The sequence below is a fragment of the Nelusetta ayraudi genome, unplaced genomic scaffold, assembly GCF_046127955.1.
Source record: "Nelusetta ayraudi isolate G7.1 ecotype Tasmania unplaced genomic scaffold, CSIRO-AGI_Nayr_v1 ptg000017l, whole genome shotgun sequence".
Lineage (NCBI taxonomy): Eukaryota > Metazoa > Chordata > Actinopteri > Tetraodontiformes > Monacanthidae > Nelusetta > Nelusetta ayraudi.
Genome location: NW_027466067.1, coordinates 6,676,984 through 6,702,612, shown reverse-complemented (window position 1 = coordinate 6,702,612; position 25,629 = coordinate 6,676,984). Strand labels below are relative to the sequence as shown.

Genomic DNA, 25,629 nt, shown 5'->3' with positions numbered 1-25,629 from the left:
GGAAGGTTACAACCAGGACAAGTCAGCAGTTCATCACAGGGCCACACAGACCTTCCACACTGACGCAAAAGGACAATGTGGAGTAGCCTCTTACCGCAGCCCAATGTGCGAGCAAGAAAGAGCGCCTGCCGAGAAACTACTCAGGCACAGCAAGAATGCACACAACCCACACTGAAAGGCCCAGGTGCGCCCTTTGTGACATCACAGTGGGATGGTTTTCAGACTTTTTCATGAGAAGTGGAAGTAAAAGATGGACTTCTGTCATTTACTGACAGCCTGGAGACATATATATGAACCTGTATGTATTGCATTCTTTGAATCTAGGACACGTACTTGATGCAATGTCTAACTTTTGCCACCAGATGGCAGCGTTTACTAAGGCTCGGCCGTCACGGACGCCCTGGCCACAAAAACAAGCAGGATTTTGCCCTTCTAACCATGTTTACGCAGATATTTGTTCTTGTCTGCACTCATTAGCCACAGAAGAACCATAGCTTTCGCTTTTAACCCCCATCAGCCGGTTGCCTCCTGGCAGCCTCTGCTGCCTGGTGCTCGGCTGCAGTCAGGGAAGAGATGGAGTTCAGTCTGAAAAAAAAAAAAAAAAAAAAAAACAAAAAACCTAGCGCTGAGCATACGGGGAGTATTCCCCCCTCGAGCTCCTGCCTGACAGGACGAGGCATCTGTGGGTCACCATGTAACTCGAGTGGAAGGGAATTAGAAAGAAGAAGGAAAAGAAAGGAGTGTAAAAGCGGTCACAGAGAGGTCACATGTCTGCCCGTGTCGCATGTTCCAACGTTCAAGCTGAACTTTGATGTCGGGCCCTCGGCAGGCTGGGTCCCTCTTGAGGAAATATCGACTTATTAAACATGTTCCAGTGACTTATCGCAAGCAGGGCGTTCGCGCTCCCCGTTATGGCGGCGAGCTCCCCTTTACGCATGAACAATTATATAAATCTAACCCTGAAATCAGCCTCCTCACCTGCAGAGCAGCATCGAGGGGCCGGGTGACATTCTTCTTGAAGTCCGCCCGGACACAACCTGGCAGTTTCTCATCATTAACTGCACCCATGGAGCAGCTGCCCATGACCCCAGTATTAAAGAGCTCCCTGCCAGCCCAGAACAGTGTGGATCAAACACACTTTATCTTTGATTTACATCCAGAGTTTCTATTAACATCTCATTCTTATTTACTGTACATGTGAGGGGGGCCAGGAGTCTGGGCCAGGAGTCTGGGCCGGCCCAGGAGTGTGAGACCAGTCAGTCAGTTGTACCTCTGTTTTCTTGGAGCTCTCACGCAAACTTATTGATTGATCAGCAAAGGCAGAGTCCCAGCGAGCGGTCTGCATCACTTCAGCCACTGTACCGTAACTCTCCCGGAAGTCGAGGGTCTCGGGGTCGGACCCTCTCCCCAATTAAGGGCCCCTGTACAGTGAGGAGAGTGCGTTCCCTCCACAGTCCATCTTATTTCAGTGTAATCCCACTCTCCATCATGTTTTTTGGGGAAGTGGAACGTGATGGAAATGCCGTGTGACACCTCTGACCCATTTGGAGGTCTCATAACACAGCATTAGCTGGTGAACTCTTCCCCGCTGCAGGTTTTTTTTATTCTTCCTTCCAAGCACCCCGCCACCATTGCCGAACATTTGCAGTGACCTGGTGCAGCGAAAGACTGAGAGGTGAACAAGGATGCGAGTTCCAACTTCAGCACAGAGGTTCATGGCTTCAAACAGGATGGGTTCAGGCCACATATACATGCTAAGCAGTGTCTTGTAAACGTGCACTATAAATAAATGTAGATACAGTCAACATAGTGTTTGGCCATAAGATTAATTCTCTGATTCGTGTCTTTAATCCATCCATCCATTTAGTATCGGCTGCACTCACAGTTGCAGAGAGTCTGTAGAGGCGGGTTTACACCCTGGATAAGGCTGCAGTTTATTGCAGGGTCACGAGAAAGTACAAAAAATAATAACATGAAAAAAACAGCCATAGTATAATTCACACATAATGACAATTTTAATTTCTATATAATTATAATAATTTTCTTACTGATAGTTTTCTGGTTCATTAAAAAGTAAGTTGTTTGGAGATTAGTTAAGATAAAAACTTACCACTTTCCAGATAAGACTGGTTCTTATTTAAATTCATTTGAAACAACCATTTTTGAATTGTTGATGCACCAGAGCACATTAAACTTAACACTCGGAAGTATTATACATTATTTGGCTGAATTTGATGAACATGCTGGTAAATTAAGATGATTGTGGGTTCACAAAGCCATTCATTTATCCGTTTCATAGAAATCAATTAGTTATACATTTATACATTTGCTTTTTAAATGGTGGAGGTTTTTATTATTAATTTAGGTATACAGTTATTTTTATATTGCAAACAATATATATGTGTGTATATATACATATATATATATATATCGTTTGCAATTATATGATATTATTATTATATTATGTACAAATTATGTACAAACATTTGCACATTTGTAAAGTGTAAATGTAGTGCAAATTTAGAAGAAAAAGGGTCTAGTAAATAAATGATGCATTCTAACTTTTTCCTCTGTCCAAAGATGAAACCTGACCTGCTTTAGAAGTGTAGTTAAAAATTAAGATGAAGTAAAGATAAAGAAAATATAAAAAATATGGATTTATATTTAAATGAAGACAAACGTGTCTAAAATGACACAAAGCAAGTTAATGAATAACATATTCAATATAACATTAATAACACAATTTTTTAGGCTTAAAAAATACATATGAATCACTTCTACAGAAAAACCAATGAAGGAAGAGTGTGTTAGATGTACTAATGTACATCTAACACACTCCTAAGGGCTGATTTGAACCAATGTAACACCAGAGTGTATGTTGTTTATATTTGTATATTATATCATAAACATTTAATCTGGGAAATTAAAGAAAAATAATAAATATAACATTTGTTTCAATTTGGTCTAAATTCCAGTTGGTTGTAACAAAACTAATATTTAGACCAAATAAGGGCAGGAGAAGAGATTTTCCATGCAAAACAAATGCCACATTCTGCAGGAAGTAGTTGAATGTTTACAACCCACAATTGGCCATGTTTAAATCAAACATTAAACTGGATTTGCACTGGTTTCACTCATGGTTAGACCTCAAACTTCAGAGTCAAGGCAGAAAAAGATGGGCACAGGGCCGTAGGAAGGAATTTCAGGGGAGTTGGAGCCCGCCGACTAACCCCAGTCCCCACGCTTCAAAACAAAACAATCATTTACACCACCTCCTAATATGAGGACAAACCTCTTCTGCTTTGCTTGTTGGGCCCTGAGATGTGCGGGTGGTGAAGCGTGGCGGCAGCGAGGGCCGGGCTGGCAGTCCCTCTGCTGCTCACCCCTCGCTGCTGCTGCCTGACCCCCCGGCCGCCTTCCACTGCCGCTCACGGGGTAAAGCTTTTAACACACACGCCTCTCCCTGGCGGGTCAGGCCGAGGTCTCCAGCCTTTCACACGTCCGCCGCTAATGAGGTTTCAAAATTTCAGAGCAAGGTGAGGGGGGGCCACGGGGAGGGGTCCGACCCCCCGCCGGAGAGACCGAGTGGTGGAGAGACGGCAGCACTGTTGCTCAAATCACTTCTGACATAAACCCGCAGAACAATGTGCAGTAGTCTGGCTCTGGGAATACACCCAGAAAAATGAGGCTAGCTTTTAAAGCTCGGTTTGACCTAAAAAAAAGAAAAAAAAGAATCTAGCCATTATCTATTCACTCTGATTGGTGGTAAACCTGCTCGGTGTTCTGCATGCAATGTGGCATCACAGATTGTGACAAAAGTCATTAATTCTATCAATTATTTACTCCATACATATGTGAACTTGCTTGGTTTGGATTTCTCCAGTGTGTGAATTAAGAACAGTTTGTTTGTTTGTTTTTTTAGGTTTAAGCTGCAGGATGTCTCTTATTTCAAAAGCTGAAAGACACAAATAACACAACTGGAATGGTTTTCACGTTGCAGGATGTAATTTGGGAGCATTTGGCAAAACTATACCCGCATAACAGCATTAACACCATTACCATGACATAAAGATTGCAACTGCACTTTCACCGAAATTCTAAATTGCTGGTAGTTTAGCTCTTTGACCAACATAAATTGTTGGGTAATTTAGCTCTTTACCTTTTTAGTTATTTATTGAAATGTCTTGAATTTATTCTTTATTTAGCCTCTTGAGATAGAAAGCATGAGGGAAAACAGCTAAGTAATAAAAACAGAACCAAAAGTTTCAACACTGTATATCTTGTGTGAAATTTAAACTGAGGGACTTTGGGCTTGCTGAACCTATTGTCCTATATTGTGTAATGAATTTCTTTGCCCAGGTAAAAAAAAAACAAACAAAAAAAACAACTCAAAATCACTTGTAAAACTACCATGAGATGGAGCATGGCAGACTTCCAAGCCGACTTTGTTGTCCTTGACAATCCAATGCCCCGAAAACACACAGAAATCATTCTTTAATCATTCTAGTCATCATTTTTGTTTTTAATCAACAGAAATGTGAGCTGATGGTGTAATTAATGCAGAATGATAAATATATTTATTCTCAGGTCATTTAAATCGGTCATGAAAATGTATGCAATTTGGGTTAAATGTGTTGTCTAATTTTGATCCGGGCAGCAAAATTATTTGACAAAAACACGTGAAAAAAATAGAGAAACGCAACCACTCCATCAGAGTTTTATAACAGATCTTATTTTTGTTTTTTGTTTTTTTTTTATTGAGGAGATCCAGTTGGGCTTTCCATTTTTAGAAAATAAACCAATGACAATATTACAAATAATGAAATTGTTACATCATTCACAGGGTAACAATTAATATACATTTATACAGAAATACAGGAGCTCCCACATCTGTCACAGTGGTCTGAACCGGCACCGGGGCGATGATGTGGAGGTTGGAAAACGGAGCGCAGAACACACGGAAATGTCCCCCCCCCCACCACCCCCCGCCCGCCCCACTGTCCCAGTCAGCAGCCAGAGTTGAGGTGGGGGAGGAGGGGGAGGGGTAGGGGGAGGGGGGGCAGGGGTGCGGGTGAGACAGGGTCAAACTGGGAGAGGCGGGTGGGGGGGGGGGTTACTGGTTAAGGTGGCAGCAGCACTGATTCCCGGGCCTGAAGCGTCCACCTCCCACAGGCTACATTTACAGCCACCAGGCAGCAGAGGGCGCTCCAGTGCTTTTGTGCGGTCGGTATCCTTTCAAACGAGGAGCCATTTTCTGTCCCCTGCATCGCGGGGACGCAGAGCGCTCGGCCTGCACTCTGTCCTGTGGCAGTGACACTGGAACCCTCTCCAACGTCAGGAGATTGGCACACGATGGGGGGAGGGGGGGGGGGGCTCACTGTGTCATTAAGTAAAAGTGTAATTCTGAAAAAGATGCTTCCCGCAAAAAACACAAAAAGGAGGGGGGGAGTGAATATTCAGCTGGTGGAGTCGCCTGCCCGCAATGTTTTGTTTGTTTGCTTCTTTAAAAGTGGAGCGTAAAAATAATAATAATAAAAAAAACTCAGTTCAAGGAAGTGAACTACCGCCAGAGAATATCTGCCCTGCGGGGAGGAATAAGGGCAGGAATTAAACTACAACTTCCTGTGAGTTTATTTTTAAAACATTTTTGGAGGACTGTGGAGTTTATTTTCACTTGAGTTATTCAAAAAGCATCCATTCATCCGTCCATCCGTCTGCCATCACCACTCCCCCCCGCAGTCAGAGGTGTCCGAGGAGGTACTGGAGTCCATTCCAGCCGTCCTGTTTGTGAAGGTGGCTCACAACCCGGACAGGTTGCAACTTTATTAGACCTTAGCAGGTCTCCAGGTCTCCCGCTAATTCAAGAGTTGCCGACCGGGCCTAACTCGCACTCGTACGTGTTTGGACTGTGAGAGGAAGCTGGACCTGATCGGATCACAACCTTCCAAACCGCACCACTGCCTCGCCCACCCACCCGTACACACTTCACAATTTTTTGAACAGTCTGACATTTTTTTCCCCCCCGGCTGCCGCCTCTCTGTGCCGTCTGAATCCGAAGAAAAACGAACTCTCCACACAGTCAGTGGGAGAGGTTCTTCGCGGCTCCTTCTCCAATGGAAAACCTTGAGCAAACCCTCAGACGAACAATTGGATTTCCTACGCGGCGAAAAGAAAAAAAACGCAGACTCGCGCGCTCAACGAGAAGCCATCTCCGACACGGTGCGACGTCCGTCAGCACGTGGCGTTTGAGGTGGTTGGGGGTCGCAGTGGAGTCGGGGGGGAGGAGGGGGGGGGGGTAATTGTGCGATTAAGACGACTTGGCAGCGTCGGGCCAGACCAGCAAGGCTGAATGAGCCTTAATGAGGCTGCAGCCGGGGGAGAGCTCGAACTGCCTGGCGCGCACTTCAAACGGCTAAAGTGCTTTAAAAAGTCGACCGGCAAGCGATGACGGGGGCGCCGGCGCGTTGGCGGCGAGGAGGCGCGGCGTCTTCTCCCGCGAGGTGCCGGGTACTCTGGGAAGACGGTCTGAAGCTCGGTGGAGGAAGCAAACGGCGCGTCGGCTTCAGCGGCATTTAGGTCACAGCATCAGTCGGCGGCGGCGGCGGCGGCGGCCTCTCAGCTGTGACTAACAGCTCCGTGGCTCCACCCCCTCACCACCCCTCCCCCCCCTCCTACAGTTTTTCGAAAAACAAATCCCCACTGCTCACGGAAGCCTCTGAAAGCCAGGGACAGTGACAGGTAGGGGGGGGGCTTCCAGATTGCGTGCGGTACTTCTGCCGGCGCGCTTGGAGCGTCCTCAAATACCAGCACCGGTTTGTCTTTCAAGCACCTGCACGTCTTCCTTCCTTTTCACGTTGAATCGCAGGAGGTGAAGACAGCAATTTAACACACGAAAAACGAGACAAAAAAAAAAATAATTGGGTGCACGTCGGCGAGCTAACAGGTACTCGAACGGGGGTCACCAACAAGGTGCCAGCGGGAAACAAGTCGTCCCCAAGGACCACACGGGTCGCCCGGCGGGCCTGTTCTAAAAAATCGCGCAACTCGGGGAGCTGCGTCTGAAATGTCATTTTATCCAACCTCGTAAAGTCACTGTTGATTGTTCACATTGTCATTGTTGTTCACATGGATAGGTATCATTATTAAAAATAATATACAACTAAAGGCTAACTGAGAAAATGTTTTATTTGAGAATAGTGCAGCTACTAGTTGCCCTTAGCATGAGTCAGTACCCAAGAAGGTTGGTGACCCCTGTACCAGAACTAGCTAGCGCACTAACGGCATTGGCCACTAGGGGCCCCTTCCATGTTCCGCTCGGGTTTTTGGACTGTGTGCACAATATAGAGCACTGCATTTTCACATGTCGGTCTCCGCACCAGGACAGTCTTGCATTGTGAAGTTTGAAGTCTAGACGTATGCAGTCGGGAAGACGCCGGGAGCTTCCGGTGCTGGAGCTGTCTGCGAGAACTCTGAACAGAAGACCTGACTGGGTGTGCGGAGGAATCCTTTTCTTCTTTCTCCGCCACAGACAAGATGACAGCCCCGCTGATGAGTGTTTCCCCGCCGGGCGGCCGCCGCCGCCGCCGCTGCTCTTAAAGTCGCAGGGACGACAAGCGGACCAACTGCCGACAAGAGGCGAGCGCGCCGAGATCAGAGGGAGCGGCAGACAGGTGGCTGACAGGCATGCGTGCGATTGAGGGTGGAGTGTGCAGGGAGGGGCTGGGGCGGTGGGCGGTGGGTGGTGGTGGTGTACCAGTGGTCGGACAGAGCGGCTGTGATCCCGGTGCGGCCCCGCCCCGCTGTGACCGGACACGTCTTACCCAACGGCTCCCGGCGGGACGTCCGCGTCTGGCCCGTCAGGTGTCACTGTGGGCGGGGGAGGGGGCGCGGCGGGAGTGGGCGATCGCTGGTGACTTCCCGGGGAGAAAGAACTGCACGCCCCCCCCAACCTCCCCGCCCTCGGCCTTCACAACAGCTTCTTTTTTTGTTGTTTTTTTGTTTTTTAACAGATGGCAAAACGAACAAACAAACAAAGAACGGAACACGCATCGTTCACAAGGAGGACGAAACGCAACACGGAGAGCTTGTTTATCTACACAGTCCTGTGCACCGACATGATTCCAAAGAACTTTGTCTTTTTTTATATTTCTTTTTTTTTTTTTTTTTTAAATGCATCAATGGAAGATCCGGAGTGTTTTTGTTGGGAGTCGACGAGTCGGCTCAAGTGCAGGAAGGTGGGGGTGCGGCTCGGGTGGGTGGGTGGGTGGCTTGGGGGGGGAGAAAAACGTGGTAACGCGTCAACTTTTTCGATACAGCTGCAAAAATAGAACACGACGACGACGTCGTCGCCTTGCGTTTTTTTTTTTTTTTTTTCTTTCTTTCAGCTTTTGTTGAGTCTGTTTGCGTGTGTGAAATATAAAAGCAAATTGTAATACTCGAAAGGCAAAAAAAAAAAAACAACCAAGAAAATAAAAATAAAACCGGTCCTTTAGCAAAAGGAAGGAAAAAAAAAAAAAAAAGAGTGGAAGGAAACACGGAATATAGAACGCAGCCACGTCAGAGTCGGTTAAGTGAGTCAAAACCAAGCTGGCAACCAAACGGAGGTTCTTACAATTGCGGCAAATCAAAGTTGCTGTGAAAGGAACCCACTCACTCGGCACGCTCGTAAACGATGGGGGGAGGTGGGGGGCGGGGGGGCCCGATGCACGTGGTATCAGCGCTCACGTGCACGCAGACGGGCAACGCCAAAGAAGGGACGCCGGCTGTAAAACGTGGAAGCTGCTGTTCCCCGTTGTTGTTGTTGTTGTTGTTGTTGTTGTTGTTGTTGTCCGAAGCTCTCGGCAGCAGCAGGTCTGAGTGCATCTGATATGTACAGTACCGGGGGTGGGGGGGGAGGGGGAAGGGGAAAAAAAAGAAGGAAAAAAAAAAAAAGAGAGATGATGGAAGTAAATAGTAAATGGAAGAGTTTCTATTTGGCAAGTTGTGAAGAGAAAGAAAATAAGAAGTGGTCTGTCGCGAGAGGAAGCATGGTGAGACGGAATCTTCATCACAAAGTTTCACACAATATAGAAAATCGCTCGCAACGAGCGAGAAAAACAAAACAAAACAAAACTCGTGTCCTTTTCCTGGAGTGATGATCTCTCTCTCTCTCTCTCTCTCTCTCTCTCTCTCCCTCTCTCCGTGTAAATTGTCTGTTTTTGACATCAGTCCGTGTCAAAAGTCGTCCATTTCATGGATTCTTTTTTTCTTCTTCTCTCCTTCCTGGGGGCGGAGTGCACACCGGCTCCCTCGTCCTTTTTTTTATTTTTTTTCCCCCGCGGAGGCGACGGAGAGCTCCTTGCCGTTCCCTCGTTAGCGTCCGACAATTTCAGAAAAAAAACAAACAAAAAACAAACGGGCGAAGACGACCTCCGCGCTTCGCCTCCTCCTCCTCCTCCTCCTCCTCCTCCTCCTTCCTCTCCGTCGTGCCCTTTTAAAGGGTAGCTCTCCCGCTCGGCCCGTCCAGCGCCGCCACCTCACCACTCGCTTCTATAAATTTAAGATAAACTCCTCGCCATTTTTGCCAAGTCCTTCTTTTTTTCTTTTTAAGCTTAGAAAATTCTTTACAAAATCATCAGAACAAACAAACCCTCCCAACCCCTCCCCTCTCCTACCCCCCCCCCCCCCCCCAAAAAAAAAGAAAAAATATTCAACATCAAATAAAAACTGGTGGAAGATTGAAAAAAAAAAGAGAGAGAGAAAAGTGTCGCTGGTCGCCTCGAACCTTCTGTGATTCCTATTGGATTACCCCCCTCCCCCCTGCCCCTCCCCCCCGCCTCCTCGTCTCTTCGCGGCTGATTTCCAGGAGATGGAGGGACAGTCGGGGCGGCGGTGGTGGTGGTGGTGGTGGGGGAGGAGGTGGGGGGAGGGAGGGCCGCACGTCGTCGACGACGACAACGAAAAGAAAGAGAGAAAAAAAAAAAACACCCACTCCATCCTCCACACACTCCGGAGCCCTGCATCCCACCTTCCTCCCCTCCTCTCTTCCTTCCTTCCTTCCTTCCTTCCTTCCTTCCTTCCTTCCTTCCTTCCTTCCTTCCTCCCTCATCTGCTCCCTCGTCAAACCTCCACCGACTGGATCTGGTTCATCTGTGCCCGCATCATCTGGACGCTGTTGAGGATCTTCTTCTGGTGGCCCGCTAACGTCACGCCCACCCTCAGGATGTCTCTGCGGGGACACAAAGAGAGAGAGAGGTGAGGCGGTGGGTGGGGGAGAGGGGGGGTGCTCAGTATGTTTTCAGCAGACACGATGCGGACACACACACACACACACATGTGGAGTGCGGACGGCGGGAGTGCTGTGAGAAACAGCTGGGAGGAAAGAAGCGACGGCTGAAACCGGAGAGGACAGTAAAGTAAGAGGCGTGAAAGCATTGTCATCTCGCGGGCAGACAGCTGCGTCCGCCCCTGAGAAAGCAGACGCAGCCTGAGAAGAAGCTCTCAACTCTTTCAAACCCTTTCAACCCAACTCAAGTTTGTCTTTTCTGACCTCGCCGGTGACGCTGGGAACCTCTCACAGCGTCGACGAGACACTTTTGCCAACAAGACGGTGAGGCTCCGCCCCCTGAAAGTGACTCTAGATATAAATAATAACCTTAATAATGATGTTGATGTTTGGGTTTCACATTTCTGTAGTATGTTTTATTCAAGGAAGTGCAGCTCAACCTCTCAGGGAGGGTATTGGGTGGGTGGTGGTGGTGGTGGGGGGTGCGGGGGGGTTTAATCTCTGGCTCGTGATGCCGTTTATCCACAGAGCGAAAACCATCCTAAACCCTACAGGTGTCATTTTTTTTTTTTTTTTTTTTTTCTCAAAGAATATTTTTCCGCTAATCCCTAAACTGAGGCTGGAGACGACGGGGAGCCGGAGGAGACAAACTGCAGCGGAGACAAACGGCGGAAAAGCCGGAGGAGAGGAGCTGCACAGGAGCCGGATTTACACAACACGCTCAAAGTCTCCAAAAGCGCTGACGTGCTTCCTCTCCCGACGTCGGCTCCTGTCACGTCGGAATCGATCCTCCTCCGCACCAGGACATAAATCAGCCGCCATCTGCATGGGAACGCTCACGGACCGAGCCGACAAATTGGATGTTTCCCCGGCAGCACGAGTCGCAAATCGCTGAAAATGTGACGGCGCCACATTTTCATAAAGTAATCACACAAGTTAATGAGCGCCTCGGTGGCGCTAATGAGCTAATTAGGGCCTTTCTTTCTCCTCTTCCTCCTTGAAATGCCAACAGTTTCCTGCACAGCCCTAAAAAAACAAAAAAAAACAGAGAGCTACAGAGTTCATCATCACAGCGTCCTTGTCCACAGCTGTTGCGTTTAGCTTGCTGTCTCACTTTGCTGCAGGATCAACGTTGTCGTTTGCCGTTTAAACAGGTTGTGAACGCCCCGATAACGAAACTCGCGACTGCGGTGTTTCGTTATCGACAGGTAGCGAGCGCGGGCGCGACGGCTACTTACTCCATGGTCATCTGGGACACGACATCGAACGTGGAGAAGTCCGCGTTGGCAAAGTTCTCCTTGTACTGGCCCATCTTGATGGCGTCCAGCCACTCGTCCACGGTGCTGAAGCTGGAGAAGTCTGGGATGCTGCGGTCCAGCAGGGGGAGATGAACACTGAGCAAGAGAAGTGGGGGAAAGGGGAAAGGGAGTGTGTGGGGTAGGGAGTCGGAGGAGGGGGGGCGGGGACGGACGACATGAGCCGTTAAGATAAAACAACATCATCAGCATAGACCACCTGAGCGAGGTCCAAGCGTGAATTATTACGTTACAATAACAGACGGGCCAGACGGATCTCAGAGAGCGGCAGTGGCCTGATCCATTAGGCAACATTTTCCGAGCCCATTCCTCATAAAGTGTATTTTCCAAATGAAGTGATAGGCTTCAGGGAGCCAATATATCCACTCAGTGTCTGCGGAAAAATCTGGGGCCGGGCCGCTGCGCCGCGCCGCACCGCAAATGAAAGCCCAGACGGGGATAATAGAAATCAGCGAGGCCCATTTTCTCTGGGAGAAAACTTACACCAAGGGCAGCGGCGCTTCTGAATGTTTTTTTTTTTTTTTTGTCTTTTTTTTTTTAAAAAAGGCGGGCGCGCAACTTTGCGTCGGCCCAGGTTTTTTGGCCCAGAAAGCGCTCGTGGAAAGGATCGGATCTATCAAACCAAAAGGCTTTAATTTACATAACCGCCCGGCGCCAGGAGAAACAAGAGACACTGTGTTGCTTCAAAAAAAAAAAAAAAAAAAAAAAGAAAAGAAGAAGAAAAAAAAAAACTGGAACCGTGGCAGGAGGATGAATCTGCCGCCAGGGCCGGGAGAAGCGCTCGCACTGGGAGACGAGGAGGAGCGAACACCGCCGGAGACGTTATCCCCCGCAATAACGGGCGCTGATAAAACACACGTGTGCGTTTAACAGCGAGGCTGCGCCTCTGAGCGCTGCAGCCCGGCAATGCGAGCGCCAAACTAAATCAACAAGCAAGAAGTGAAAGCTCCCGCATTACACCGTCCTCAGATCTCTTTCTTCCCAGCACTCAGGCGGAGCAGTTCTGCATGATTCATTCTAAAAATCACCCCCCCCCCCCCCCCCCCCCAGGTACCAGCGTGCTATCAACTCCTTTCAGACGCCCCTTCTAGGAGACGGATCATTGTCTGGGAAAAACCGCCGAAGGGAATTTTTGTGGTACTTCATTGTTTAGCTTCCTTCAAAGATCAAGCCTCACCCCGAAGACAACGGGGTCATGGCCTTCAGCGTGTTGGGGTTGCGGATCATCTTGTCCAGGTTGTTGACAATCTGGCTGAACTTGGGCCGGTTGTTGCGGTCCTTCTGCCAGCAGTCCAGCATGAGCTGGTGCAGCGCGCTGGGACAGTCCATGGGCGGAGGCAGCCGGTAGTCCTGCTCTATAGCGTTGATGACCTGCAGGGGGAGACACAGATCTCTAACAGTTACTGCGAGAGATGACGTTTAAAAAAAAAACAAGGAAAGAATTGATTGTATTTATATAAACTAGCATGGTAGGACGGTGTGATGACTCTACAAAGGAAGAAAAATCACAAAAAAGTTCAGTTAAGTTTGCTTTTATCCGTGGTGTTTTTTGCAGCTGGTTGAGGCGGAGCTACGCTCAAACGTGTTCAGTGAAAAGAGGCGGTTAAAACACTCCCACTTCTTACTCCCACTTCCAAAGGGTCAAACAGAGGACCTTTTTGAACACATGTGCAGACAGTTTTTTTTTTAGTGTGTTAACTTGCACAGATCAGTACAATTTATGAGCAGCAAACAGAGAAGAAGAAATAAGGTGGACGTCTTCCTGTTTTTTTTCCACCGCGATGGATCAGGCTGAATGGAGCCGTGGCAACAAAAAAAAAGAAAAAAGAAAAAAAACTGCAGAGGATTTAAATGACACGGGGTGGAAAGAAAAAGCGCAAGTAACACAAACTTTTCCAAATCCACAGGAAAAAACTCCGCAGATTTACAACCTCAAGCAACGGATCCCCCGCAGGACTGTCTTTTGACTTGTGGCCCAAAAAAAAAAAAAACACATGCCCACGAGTAGATGATAAACATGTTATCTTTGACGCCCCGAAATTACGCAGGATTTATGCGAGGCTCGTGTCAACTGCGAAGGAAAAGAATTTGGCAGCGGGCCTCCGCTTGATGAACGAGCATTTCGCTGTCGGAACACCGCTGCCGCTGCTGCTGCTGCCGCTGCTGCCGCTGCTGCTGCTGCTGCTGCCGCTGCTGCCGCTGCTGCTGCTGCCGCTGCTGCTGCCGCTGCTGCTGCCGCTGCTGCTGCTGCCGCTGCTGCTGCCGCTGCTGCTGCCGCTGCTGCTGCTGCCGCTGCAGTCATTACGGCTGCTGCCCACCAGGCCCCAAACGCTGTAATTACGGCGATCCCCTAAATAAATTCTGAATAAATGCGCGTACGTGAGCACAAATCACCTCCTCGGCCCTTCACGTGTGGAGTTGTTAAACAGCAGTTGGGTCATTAGGAAGTGAAAGCCTCCCTTCCAGCGGCTTCTCGCCCCTGCCAGCGGTGACCTCATCGCTGGCCTTTACAGAGTCTGCAGCGCTCTCTTCCCTCCGCCGGTGAGGCCACATTAGAGACTGCGGTACGTCTGCTTCGGTCGGGTGGGCGAGACGACCCTGAGGACACTTGTGTCGAGGACGCAAGTGTCCCCCCCCGCCCCCACCGCCCTCGCCCCATACCCCATCCCCCGCTCATTATGGAGCTCCATTAAAGGAGCTCTATTCAAACTCAGATTAATCTCATTCACGAGGCCTCCAAACGAGCACCCCGATGGAGCCGCGACACTATCCGGAGCCGCTAATAAGATAACCGCCGAGGTCCTCGGTCCCTCTTAGCACATTAGCGTTCTCGCTTTCAATTTGGAACTATTTTCATTATCTCTCTCCCCATAATTTGCATTCGCCCGCGCCGACACCGGAGGGAGATAGGAAACGGAGGCTTCCAGTCAAGAGCAGAAATTGTCCGCCGAGCGCCGCCGTGCATTTCAAATGATCTCATTATGCCTCGGCGGGTCAGTGTGGGAGAAATTTTCTGATGAAAAAAAAAAAAAAAACATGAGTGAGCGCTGGTGTTCAGCTAGGAGGGGAAGGGGCGGAGCAAAAGAAGAAAAAAAAAAGTCTTCTTTCTGGGGAGTCGGCGGCTGTAAATGAAAATCAGCGGGTGAGAAACAGTTTCAACGGAGAGCGACTTGCTAAATACGTACGTCCTGATTGGTCATGTCCCAGTAAGGCCTCTCCCCGTAGGACATGACTTCCCACATGACGATCCCGTAGCTCCACACGTCGCTGGCGGAGGTGAACTTCCTGTACTGGATGGCTTCGGGGGCAGTCCATCGGATTGGAATCTTCCCTCCCTGCAACAGACACGGCGGAGCGCAGCGAGAGGTTAGCGGGACCGAGTAACGCAACCGTCACGGCGCTCTGCCTCCGGAGAGAGGCGGCGTTCACGGAAACAGGGATGGGTAATCTAAGCTGCGGGGTGGATACAACAAAGCCCCTGGGAGAGGAGTGTAGTACATGGAAGAGGAGCGCAGGATGAGGAGGAGGAGGAGGTGGAGAAGGGAACAGGTGAAGGGTCGATGTCGGCTCTGGATTGAATTAGAACTTCCAGCGGTCGGCGGGATCGTTTATCACGGCCTGTCAGATGCTATCAGACGAGGTCTCAGTGGAGGAGATAATCACACGATGCAATACAGCGGAATAGTTGCAATACAATAGTAGCAGTAACAGCGGTGCATTCACAGACTTCCTTCTTTTTTTTTTCTTCTCTCCTTCCTCTTACCAGAGCGCTGGTGTAGGTGGGGTCGGACGTGTCGTCCTCCAGGAAGCGCGACAGGCCAAAGTCGGACACTTTGCACACCAGGTTGCTGTTGACCAGAATGTTGCGGGCGGCGAGGTCGCGGTGCACGTAGTTCATGTCGGCCAGGTACTTCATGCCCGAGGCGATGCCGCGGAGCATGCCGACCAGCTGGATCACGGTGAACTGCCCGTCGTTTTGCTGCAACACACACACACACACACACACACACACACTGTTATACTACACGATGAAATTCTTATTGTGTTCATTTCCCCTATGAAATAATTGCATCACACACACAAACAAATAAAATAGATGAAATAAGAAAAATATGATAATATGATAAATATGATAAAATATGAACAATAACAATAAATGTCAACATTACAGATGCATATTGAGTAAAATGGAGGTTTGAATACAGTGTTTGGAGGATGTACGGCTCCATATTGTAAAGTTTAGCAGCATTCCTGCAGTGCAAGAGCTTTAAAGTGCATGAGTTCATAACATGACAGTAATAATCTATTTTGTTTGTAATCTATTTCTTTTTGTTTGTTTGTTTGTTTGTTTGTTTTTGCTCTGAACAGATGAAATCAACATACATCAAACAAAATCTTCTCCAAAAAACGACTAAAATGTTCCTGTTTTTTTCTGTTTGAGTCCGATTTTAATCACTCTGGCATGTGAGTGCCTTTGCTAGCCCGTATGCGACCAACAGTAGTCACTTTGTGCGGAGTCTCAGCAAAGAGGCCCCGCAGGATACTGGCACTGGGCTCTCGGTGTGGGTCGGGGTATATGGGGCCACTGGCTGCCGGTCCACAGCTGTTCCCCTCCGCTGTTCGGCGAGGGCTTTTTTTTTTATGCAACCGTGCCTGGGGAACCAACGTCTGGGGCTGCGGTGCAGCTGTGCCTCCAACTGCGCACACCTGCACTCCCCAACACCAACCACACACCCACCCACAGCGAGGCCTGCGAGAGAACACAGGGTTCCAGAGAGTAGACGGAGCTCGGGGGCCCGGTGGACGGGACGAAGAGGGGGGGGGGGGCGAGGGGGGCAAAGCCGAGGCCGGGTCGTATTAACCGTCTGGACCTCGCGCCCGTTTCCCCTTTCAAAAGCCCGCTCCTTGGCCGCGCGCGTGCTTCTCCTCCCGCCAAGCTGCTCTCTCGCTCGCGCTGCGCCTCAATTATCCGGGATGCATTATTCATGGCGCCCTCCTCGCAAAACACACGTTTACGCCTCATCTGTGTGCTGTGTTTGCATATATTTTAATTGGATTCCTCGGATATGGGGGGAATAATTGGGGATTTAGCGGAGCGCGTTTCGTTTTAGCGAAGGAAAAAAAAAAAAAAAAGGGAAAAATAAACAATGTTCAGTATCGAGACGAGAGCGCGCACTTCCGTTTCTGGTGCTGTGTAATTTCTTACCGCTCTTGCTTGAGGCTACACGCACGGACCACTACAAACGCGCCACATCACCTACGACACGACGACAACCAAAAAAAAAAAAAAAAAAAAAAGGGGGGGGGGGGGTGAATAAAGATAGGAAGAAAAAAAAGAAGCGGCTCACGTCCGTGGCACCGCCAGCAACCGCTGTCAGAAACTGTCAGCGTGAGGCGCATGAGAAGAAAAGTGCCAGTTGTTTTCGATACAAGGCGCTGTCAAACGCTTTTACGTATATGCACATAAACACGCGTAGCCTTCAGCCACGAGAACAGATTATTACTAATAAAAGAATGATAAAGGGCCCGTGCCGAAGCGTCTCTGAGGTTGGAGGCAGGAATACAAATAAAGAGCGCGAGCGGCCGGGTGCGTCTTTCTTCTTCGTGGATTCTTTTGATGTCGGCTCACAGGAGGAGGCTTAAACTGAACGTGTGCACTCACTGACTGACTGGTGGGAATTTGAAATGAGGTGAAGGCTATTTACAGGTGTGCAGTGTGATTCGTCTGGAAATATTTTTTCCCCCACTCAAATACATAATACACACATGTAGCCTACTGCGCTTTATGTACAAGACGACGTTTGTTTGTCCAACACTACAATCGTGTGGACTGCAGCAAAAATAGCACAACAGAGAGGGGGATCTTATGTGATACAATGTAGTGGCCTACTAACATGGCCACTCTTACAAATTTCTTTAGACCTTACAATGCTGATTTCATTTGCGTGAAGCGAGTTTACATATGGTTGAGCAAAGATGCTTCACCAATAATTAAAAAGAAGAAGAAGAAGAAGAAGAAGAAGAAGAAGAAGAAGAAGAAGAAGAAGAAGAAGAAGAAGAAGTCCCAGACTTGGTGGCATTTCGTCTTACTGCCATCTTCGATTTTAAAACAGGTGACGTCTCATTTTCAGTTTTGCCAAGTGTCTGAATAATTTATGCTGGCGGGTTGTAAACGAGGGCCCAGAGCCGCTCCTTCTTCGGCGATATCCTCCGCCGGCTAGATGATGAAAATTAAAAATGGACTTGTGAGCGCTGCACGTTTCTTGTAAGGGAGCTGGGGAAATAATACATGTGTGGCTCCCATCAGTATTCATGTAGAGTCCAGCATAATCAGCAGTGAGCCAACTGTGCAGTGAATGCAAAGCAAAGAACACTGAGGAGAAACTAAAGTACCGCATGATGAAGAATATGAATTTTGTTGGTTCACAGTAAACGTTTCAGTATTAAGTAAAATACAAAACACCACAAAGGGCTTGTTGAGAGGTTAACATGTGGTTTCTATTTTTCAGGAGTTAACTGTTAATGTATAAATAACACTATGGGATTAGACAATGTTGATGGCAATATTTAAATACCAATATAAATGAACATAATTGATTAAAATGAGTTCCAGCATCTTCACTATTGATTGAGCTGAATTGAATTTGAAATTGAAATGAAATGAAAATTCACCTCTCTGCACTCAAAATTGAGACAGGCTGGATCAATACAGGAGTTATTAGTGAGCAAATCTGTTACAAATCTGTCATTGTTCAATTTCCACTGGTAACTAAAATAAAACAGCAAATTACAATTTACAAGATTATTGCAATTTTTAAACAAGATAATATAATTTCAACATAATTTCAAAATACAATAATAATAATTAAATCGGGGATTGAGGCTTGATTTTTCAGCGTAAAAATGATGACAAACTGTGATCTGTGAATGTGTTGAGGCGCAGCGACACTTTTTGTCAAGCTAGCGAGGAAAAACACGGGCGTTTACCTCACCAGACAGCCATCCTAGATGGAGGCTCAGCAGTTGTCAGCCTTAACAGACACTGACAGACGGAGCGGTCAGGAGCCCACGTAAAAAAGTTTACGATCATGACATCACTTCTCTCGGCCCGTCGCAGTAAAAGCTCAGGGCTCCACGTGGCAGTCTTGGAAGCTAACGTTTGCTTTGGCGAAGCAGCGCCGGCGGACGCGAGTGAAAGCGATGCGGGCAAGAGAGACTTATAAAAAGTTTGAGGAAGACTTGATTTTTTTTTTTTTGTTTTTGCGCAATCATGTCCCAACTTGGAAAGCTGTTTTCGCATTTGGCACAATTGCTTCATGCTGTGTCCGGGCACCACGGCTTCCTCCTCCTCCCCTGCTTCCTGTGCCTGGACCCGGTTGCCAATGTTCACTGTCCAGTGCAGCAGGAGGCGGAATGCACGGTGTGAGTTGTTTAGTGAGCCGCCAACGAGTAGACGCAGAGGAACCACTTTTAGTCGGGCTGCTTCGTGTTCACTATGATTCAGCATGTCTCTGAAGAAGACGCCTATAAATTCCTGCTACTATCCCGTCTTGGGGTTTATAAACTTCTGCTTGAGCATCTACTGTGTAGCACAGACCTCAAAACCTCCAATAATACAATATGTGCAGAAACAAGCCTGTGATTTTGATTTAATGTTGATGTTACTACATCTGTAAAGACATTGATGACACATTTTAAACGGCAACATTACCAATGCTCCGACCACCTCCGTGCTTACCCTGAGGAAGGAGTCCAGAGATCCGTTCTCCATGAACTCGGTGATGATCATGACCGGGCTGCTCTTGGTGACCACGCCCTCCAGGTGGATGACGTTGGGATGGTCGAACTGGCCCATGATGCTGGCCTCGCTGAGGAAGTCCCGCCTTTGCTTTTCAGTGTAGCCGGACTTGAGGGTCTTGATGGCTACAAACATCTCCCTTTTACCCGGGAGCTTCAGGTTTCCGCTGCACACCTCCCCAAACTCCCCTGTGAGCAGAGAGAGAGAGAGAGAGTGAGACAGAGAGAGAGAGAGGGTGAGAGAGAGAGAGAGAGAGAGAGAGAGGGTGTGAGAGAGAGAGAGAGAGAGCAGAGCTTCCGTTAGCCTCCTGGCGATATGAGGCAGGAAACGATGAAAACAATAAGCAGCAGAAACAACAACAACAACAACAACAACAAAAGAGCATCTACAAACAGGCTATTTTTGTAGCTCTTGTATTCCAGCCACGTCTCAGTCAGCCAGTTTTTTTTTTTTTTCCATTACCTGCGCCAATGACCTGCTCAATCTTCACGCAGGATATATCAATCTCCTTGGCGAACTCCCTCACAGCCTCGTTGGGGTCCTCGTACGTGAACGGATCAATATAAATCTTCATTCCTGGAGTCACTTGGAAAAAAGGAGAGAGCCACTATAATATTTGATTCGAGAAACACTTAAAACAAATCCGGCCCGCATGCGTACGCGGGCTGTCTTCATGTGCCAGTGAGACAGAGAAGGTCGTGACGAAGAGGAGGACGAATCGTTAGTTAGGAGCGGCGGCGCCGCGCTGGCGTGCGTCTCGACGACTGCGTTCAAGCCGGCAAGGACACAGTGCCTTCCGATCCTCTCCGCCGCGATAAGGCGTGTTAATATGCTCCCCATCTTCTTCCGGTGAGTCACCGTGCATGTTGGTGCTCAGGGGAGAACCCGCACCCTCTATCGGGATCCTTCAGCTACGCTCCCAAGAAATAAATTGCCTATCCTAAGCCCCGATGCCAGGTAAATTGGCTTAAGGTGGCCCTTAAGTGTTGGGGGATTTTAGTATCCCAGGTTTTAAATCCGATTATTCGCCTCTCACCTCCACATCAGGCCTGAGGCTTTGTGAATGGCCCCTGAACCTCGCGCCGGAGGGCGAGAGGGGGGGCATGCGCTGCCGCGACCAAACCTGACGGACGGCGCAGAGGAAACGCGGGGAAGGGGGTGAGAGTGGGGGGGGGCAGCGCAGGGAGGAACAGACGGAGAGGGTCTGTGACCAATAACCTCACAAACTCTGTGGGAACAACAGGAAACCTGCCTGACGGCAACAGCCACACACAAACAAGGGGCCGGAACCTGGAATTTCACACGCGGCAGGGGTCGCAGTGATGAAGGTGAAATTATATCACCTTCAATTTCCCATTCCCATTCGCAGTGGGGGGAAACTGCATTGGTAATACAGTAATGCCTATCCAGTGGCAGCCACATATTAGAGCAATTCAGCTATTTAATTATCTATTTTCTACTAATTTCCACCCCACACATTTCCTCATTAACTTTCCTTTGTTCTCAAATTAAACGGTTTCTTATAATTTTACAATTGAATTAAAAGAAGCTAATAATACTTTTTACAACAAGCCTGTATTTTATTTCATTTTTGAATTATTTTGCTCTAATTTTGTAAGACAGTCAGTGTTGTAAACTGCCTCAGGCTGTTTTTTTTCTGCGCTTTGTGGCTGCACCGTAACTGAAAGGGCTATATAAAAAAAAAAAAAAAAAAAAAAAAAAAAAAAAAAAAATCAATAAATGCTGAAACAAAATGTTGTTGGATGATAACTGTGCCAGCTCTTTCTTTTTGAGTGTATTTTCAAAGAGAGAGGACAAAGAGAGAGCTGCCCTTTCACCACTTCAGTTGCGGAATTGGTCCCCAAGAACAAATAAGTCAAATCATTTCCTCATGCTTTGCACCGACTTGACTTACTGTTGGAGAGTAATTTCAGAGTCACGTAATAACGCCTCTCCTTGAAACCCTGCGCACACTCTCCGCCCATTTACGGCGTCACACTGCGCTAGAAAAAAATATTTTCCCATCTCGGCGGCAGACCGGCAACACTACATGCGCGATTCTGATCAGTAATTGCGTGCTGTCATCACGTCGTCAGGGAGGCGGGTCGAGGAATTTCAATCACGGCCTCAAAAGGTACAAAAAAAAATTGCAGCCCATGGCGTGCCCTTGTGGGCAACAAAGGCGGAAATATGCGGAATCTGTCGCAAACAACAGTTGGGAATATTTTTTTTTTTCATGAATAATTTATAATTCAAGTCCTTGTGAACGTCCCCGTCGAGGCCCGTGGAGCATTGTGACATCCGATTGGCCAGCGTCAGGGAGCGCGTGGTAAATGTCGCTCGCGATGCTAAATTAGACAAAATCCATCCGTGCATCCGTCTTCTGTGTCTACTTCCTCCTGCACTCAGGGTGGATTTACATCACGTGCATGTTTTTGGACTGTAGGAGGAAGCTGGAGAACCCGGAGAGAACCCACGCAGGCACAGGGAGAAGATGCTGTTGCTGTTGCTACACGACCAACAGCACGACTTTTGCTGTCTGCAGGTGTGACGCACAGCATCTGCGCCTCTACTTGGCTCGGTAGGGAGGCGTTCCCATTGGCTTGGTTACTACCTGAGCGTGGGCGGAGTTACAGCTGCAAGACGGCAGCATATCGTTCGCCCATAGTACAGTTTCATAAGCATTTCAGTTTTTTAATATGTGAAAGACTCCCATTCGGCTTTCGACAAAACTCTTACCCAATCAGCGCCCTGCTCTGTGCTATGTCACCACTATGGTCCTTTGGTCAGCCCACTTGGAACCCCAAGGAAGCAGGGACCAAAATGGCAACGGTTGGAACCGTGCAGCGGCCAGTGAAACGCCGACAAACCGAAGAGAGGTGGGCCGAAGCGAGCCAGTGGAAACGTGCCCTAACTAGCGCACACTGACGGACTCACAAGTGTGACGACAGCGCAGCAAGAGAACTTTTCCCTTCAAAAGAGTGAAATGAGTGCGGCTGAGTCTGGCTGGCAATTACACCGTTCAAATAAACAAGTCAAAATGGGGTCAGAAACTTGATTTTTTTTTTTCTCTCCACCGCCTCCCTCCTCCCAGCCATGAAAGAGAAAGATGGATTAGCTTTAATATCTCAGACGAAGCAGGGTCGAGATTACTCTCGGGCTTTTCCCTCGCACAATTATAACTGCGTTATTGTCATTTAAAGCTCCGCGCGGCACCGCATAAAGAGCGGAAATCATTGAGGAAAATTGCGCTCATTGACTGATCCTTCGGAATTCTCCGAACAAACGGGAGCGGGCTCGTCGGGATTTGGCATCGCTAACGTCGCTAACGCTATAGCGGGGCCGACCCATTTAAGGTACAATAGGAAAATACGGGAGGAGACGATGCGCCGAGGACACACTTGGACTGGGTTTTGGATGTGTTTGAATGCAAACAGAGCGGAGTTGCACAAAAAAAAGAAGGCAGATAGACAGGATTACTGGTGGGTGGGTGGGGGGGGAGCTGGGCTGTAGCCAAGGACACCGGCAATGCAAGGTGGTAGCCATGGAGACAGGTGTGTGTGTGTGTGTGTGTGTATGTGCGAGACGGCAGCCGATGAAGACACGCCTTGGGTGGAGGGTGGGGGGAGGGGAGAGGGGAGAGGGGAGGGGCTCAGCGGGGAGGTGGTTTACTCACTGTGGCCGCTGGTGTAGTGCTGCAGCTTGTCTGTGTACTCTGAATCAGCCCGGTCGAAGCCACGCCTCCTGGGGAAAAGACAAAGAACTCTAGCTCCGGTTCAAAGAGGGAGGGGTGGGGGGGAGGGGCAGAGACGCAGATCAAACACCCCCCACCCCCACCCCCCAGGTGCGCCGACGTGTAAAACGCAACCAGCTCAGGATCACTCTGAGGGAGGGAGGAGGAGGAGGGGCCAGCTGCGCTACACACAGTTCGGTCTTATTTTTGGGGGTGGGGGGGGGGCTTTTTTTTCCTCCTCTCCTCTGTGTGTGTTTGCAGTGCGGTGGCACAGCAAATATCTGCAAGGCAGATGACAGTTGGGTTGAGTATCTTTGAATTTGGGTGAGTGTTTAGTATTCATCAGAGCTAATTTTAGCTTCTGTGTTTAGCTGTTTATATCTTTGCTCTTGGTTGTATTTTGCTTTGAAGGGCTTGATTTTTATACTCTTTTATGGCTTCTAAAACCGAACTTGAGTACCAATAGCTCCATACCACAGCAGCAAAGGTGAGTTGCTATGACAATAAATTTCCCCAAATGCTTCAAAACCTACGTCCGCGCGAGTCAAACTGTTGCACAGTTTCCCTGCGAGTGGATCTCATTGGGAATTGAAGTCCTTGTCTTGGCAGCGGCACCAAAAGAAAAGTGAAAGACTTGATACTAAGTGAGCGTGAAGCACTTCCAGATTGAGTGCAGGCAGGGCAATCTTTTCCTGTTTCACCGTTCACGCTGCCGAAGGACTTTAATTCATTAAGAGTCGACGCACTTGACCCACAGCTGCGGCCTTCGTGAATCGGAGAACGAGAGTCGGCTTCGGTTGTCGGAGGATGTGAGACTCGCAACAACTGAAGCGACTCGAGGTCACCTGTCGCACACGACGAACTCGCGAGCAACTTCCGCGACTTTTTCGAGTTTTTCGTGAGACTTTCATGAAATTTCCTGACTGATTAGCAAAGAGAGGAGGTTCAGACGCTCGGAGCGACTTTCCGAGTTTTCCGATTGTGCGGACGGTTTGGGACGCCAATGGAGACTGGAGTGGGGGAGGGGCCGGGACTGACTCACCGGTTGCAAACGATGATGATGACGACCACGGCGATGAGGAAGACCAGGCCGGCCGCCGCCGAGCCGATGATGAGAGGCAGCTTCTCCTGAATGCTGGTGTTGTATTCCTCTGTAGGAAGAGGAGAGAAACACACAGTCACACACACACGGCTCAAACATATGGATGAGCATCTGAGCCGGTGCATATGGAGTTAACAGTGGGCGACAGACGGGCATACGGCTGGTCGGACCAATGAGCTTCTTGGCATTGTGAACCTTTTTTTTCCTTCCTCTCTCTCTCTCTATTTCTCCCTCCCTCACTAAAAGCGCGCCGACTGCGCCGGCGATGAGGCGGGCGCAAACAAATCATCTGGCGGAAATCGTGTGAAGTGAGCAGGCAGAGCATGTTTGGGTGAGACCCAGACTCATCAGTCAGCCAAGAGGCGGAATGGAGCCATTGATTGGGCGCATGGAGCCAGACTCTCCCCCTCAGCCACACGCAACGTCCCACTTTCAGCCCGCTAGCATGCCAGCGCTGTCTGAGCGGCGCAACTACCGCCGTCCACTGAAATTATACGTTGTATCGTCCTGTGCTCCGTCCTGTTAAATTTAGCATTTTATGTCTTATCCATGTGTAAATTATATATATTTTATACCATTTTTTTTTTTTTTTTTTTTGCAACTCATCCCTCCTCGAGCTGCTTTGACATGCAAATTCTCCCCGGGTGGTTCCAGATGGTTTTTCTTATCATTGACCTGAATTCACCTTCAATTTAAATATGCTTGAATCCCTTTAGAGGTTTTCAACTGAAAAATTAAATTTAAACTGTTGAGCGCAGCGACGTAATAGGACCGCCTTATTGCACTAGTACGCTTTAATACTGAACAATTTATAAGGCAGCGTGCAAAAAGTGCCCAGTTAAATGTTCTGCATGTAACTTTGCTACAATGTTACATTATATTATTAAAGCTATTCCTTGCGCTAATAAATAATAAATAATGAAAGCTCATTTTTTATCTCTATCTCTATCAACGCTGACATCCAAACACTGTCGCGGAGGGTAAAAAAGAACAAAGCTTTGTTTGCGTGGAGACGCAGGGACGAATTTATCCTCTAATTAAGCCACTTTTCTTCAGAAAACAGAGTTTTTCTACAAGAGAACTGCAAACCGAGCCGTGTGCTTCCTGAGTTTGCTAAATATTTACAGTTGTGAGTCAGTTTCGATATATCTTTAGTGCCGGGATCCGTGCATGTGGCAGCATCGGGGATGTTTTCATGAGAGCGCAGACTAATGATGGCCCTGGGCACTACTGGCAGAGCAAAATGAGATGTTGAGAGGGGAAAACCCCGGCTGACTTGGCTCCAACATTAACCTCCATGACTGATGTTTACGGAATTGTTCCCTTCTTCTTCTTCTTCTTCTTCTTCTTCTTCTTCTTCTTCTTCTTCTTCCCTCTTCTCCTACCCCGGGTCATGTCTCAGTGCAACGATAAGGC

At 48.4% G+C, this 25,629-nt stretch overlaps 1 protein-coding gene across 4 annotated transcripts in view; it reads right to left on the bottom strand.

Annotated features, from left to right (window-relative positions):
• Positions 1 to 9,943: 9,943 nt before the first annotated feature.
• ephb2b (eph receptor B2b) overlaps positions 9,944 to 25,629 on the bottom strand; it is a 118,522-nt gene continuing 102,836 nt past the window's right edge. Inside the window, exons 8-16 of one of the 4 annotated variants that reach the window (XM_076025069.1) lie at positions 24,154 to 24,262; positions 23,055 to 23,122; positions 19,841 to 19,963; positions 19,319 to 19,566; positions 15,344 to 15,559; positions 14,766 to 14,915; positions 12,758 to 12,951; positions 11,503 to 11,658; positions 9,944 to 10,207 (exon numbers count right to left, since the gene is read on the bottom strand). In XM_076025069.1, coding sequence (XP_075881184.1) covers positions 10,099 to 10,207; positions 11,503 to 11,658; positions 12,758 to 12,951; positions 14,766 to 14,915; positions 15,344 to 15,559; positions 19,319 to 19,566; positions 19,841 to 19,963; positions 23,055 to 23,122; positions 24,154 to 24,262 — 1,373 coding nt within the window. In that variant the 3' untranslated portion in view covers positions 9,944 to 10,098. The remainder of the gene's footprint in view (positions 10,208 to 11,502; positions 11,659 to 12,757; positions 12,952 to 14,765; positions 14,916 to 15,343; positions 15,560 to 19,318; positions 19,567 to 19,840; positions 19,964 to 23,054; positions 23,123 to 24,153; positions 24,263 to 25,629) is intronic. The other 3 variants (XM_076025071.1, XM_076025070.1, XM_076025072.1) reach the window with 3 other exon arrangements.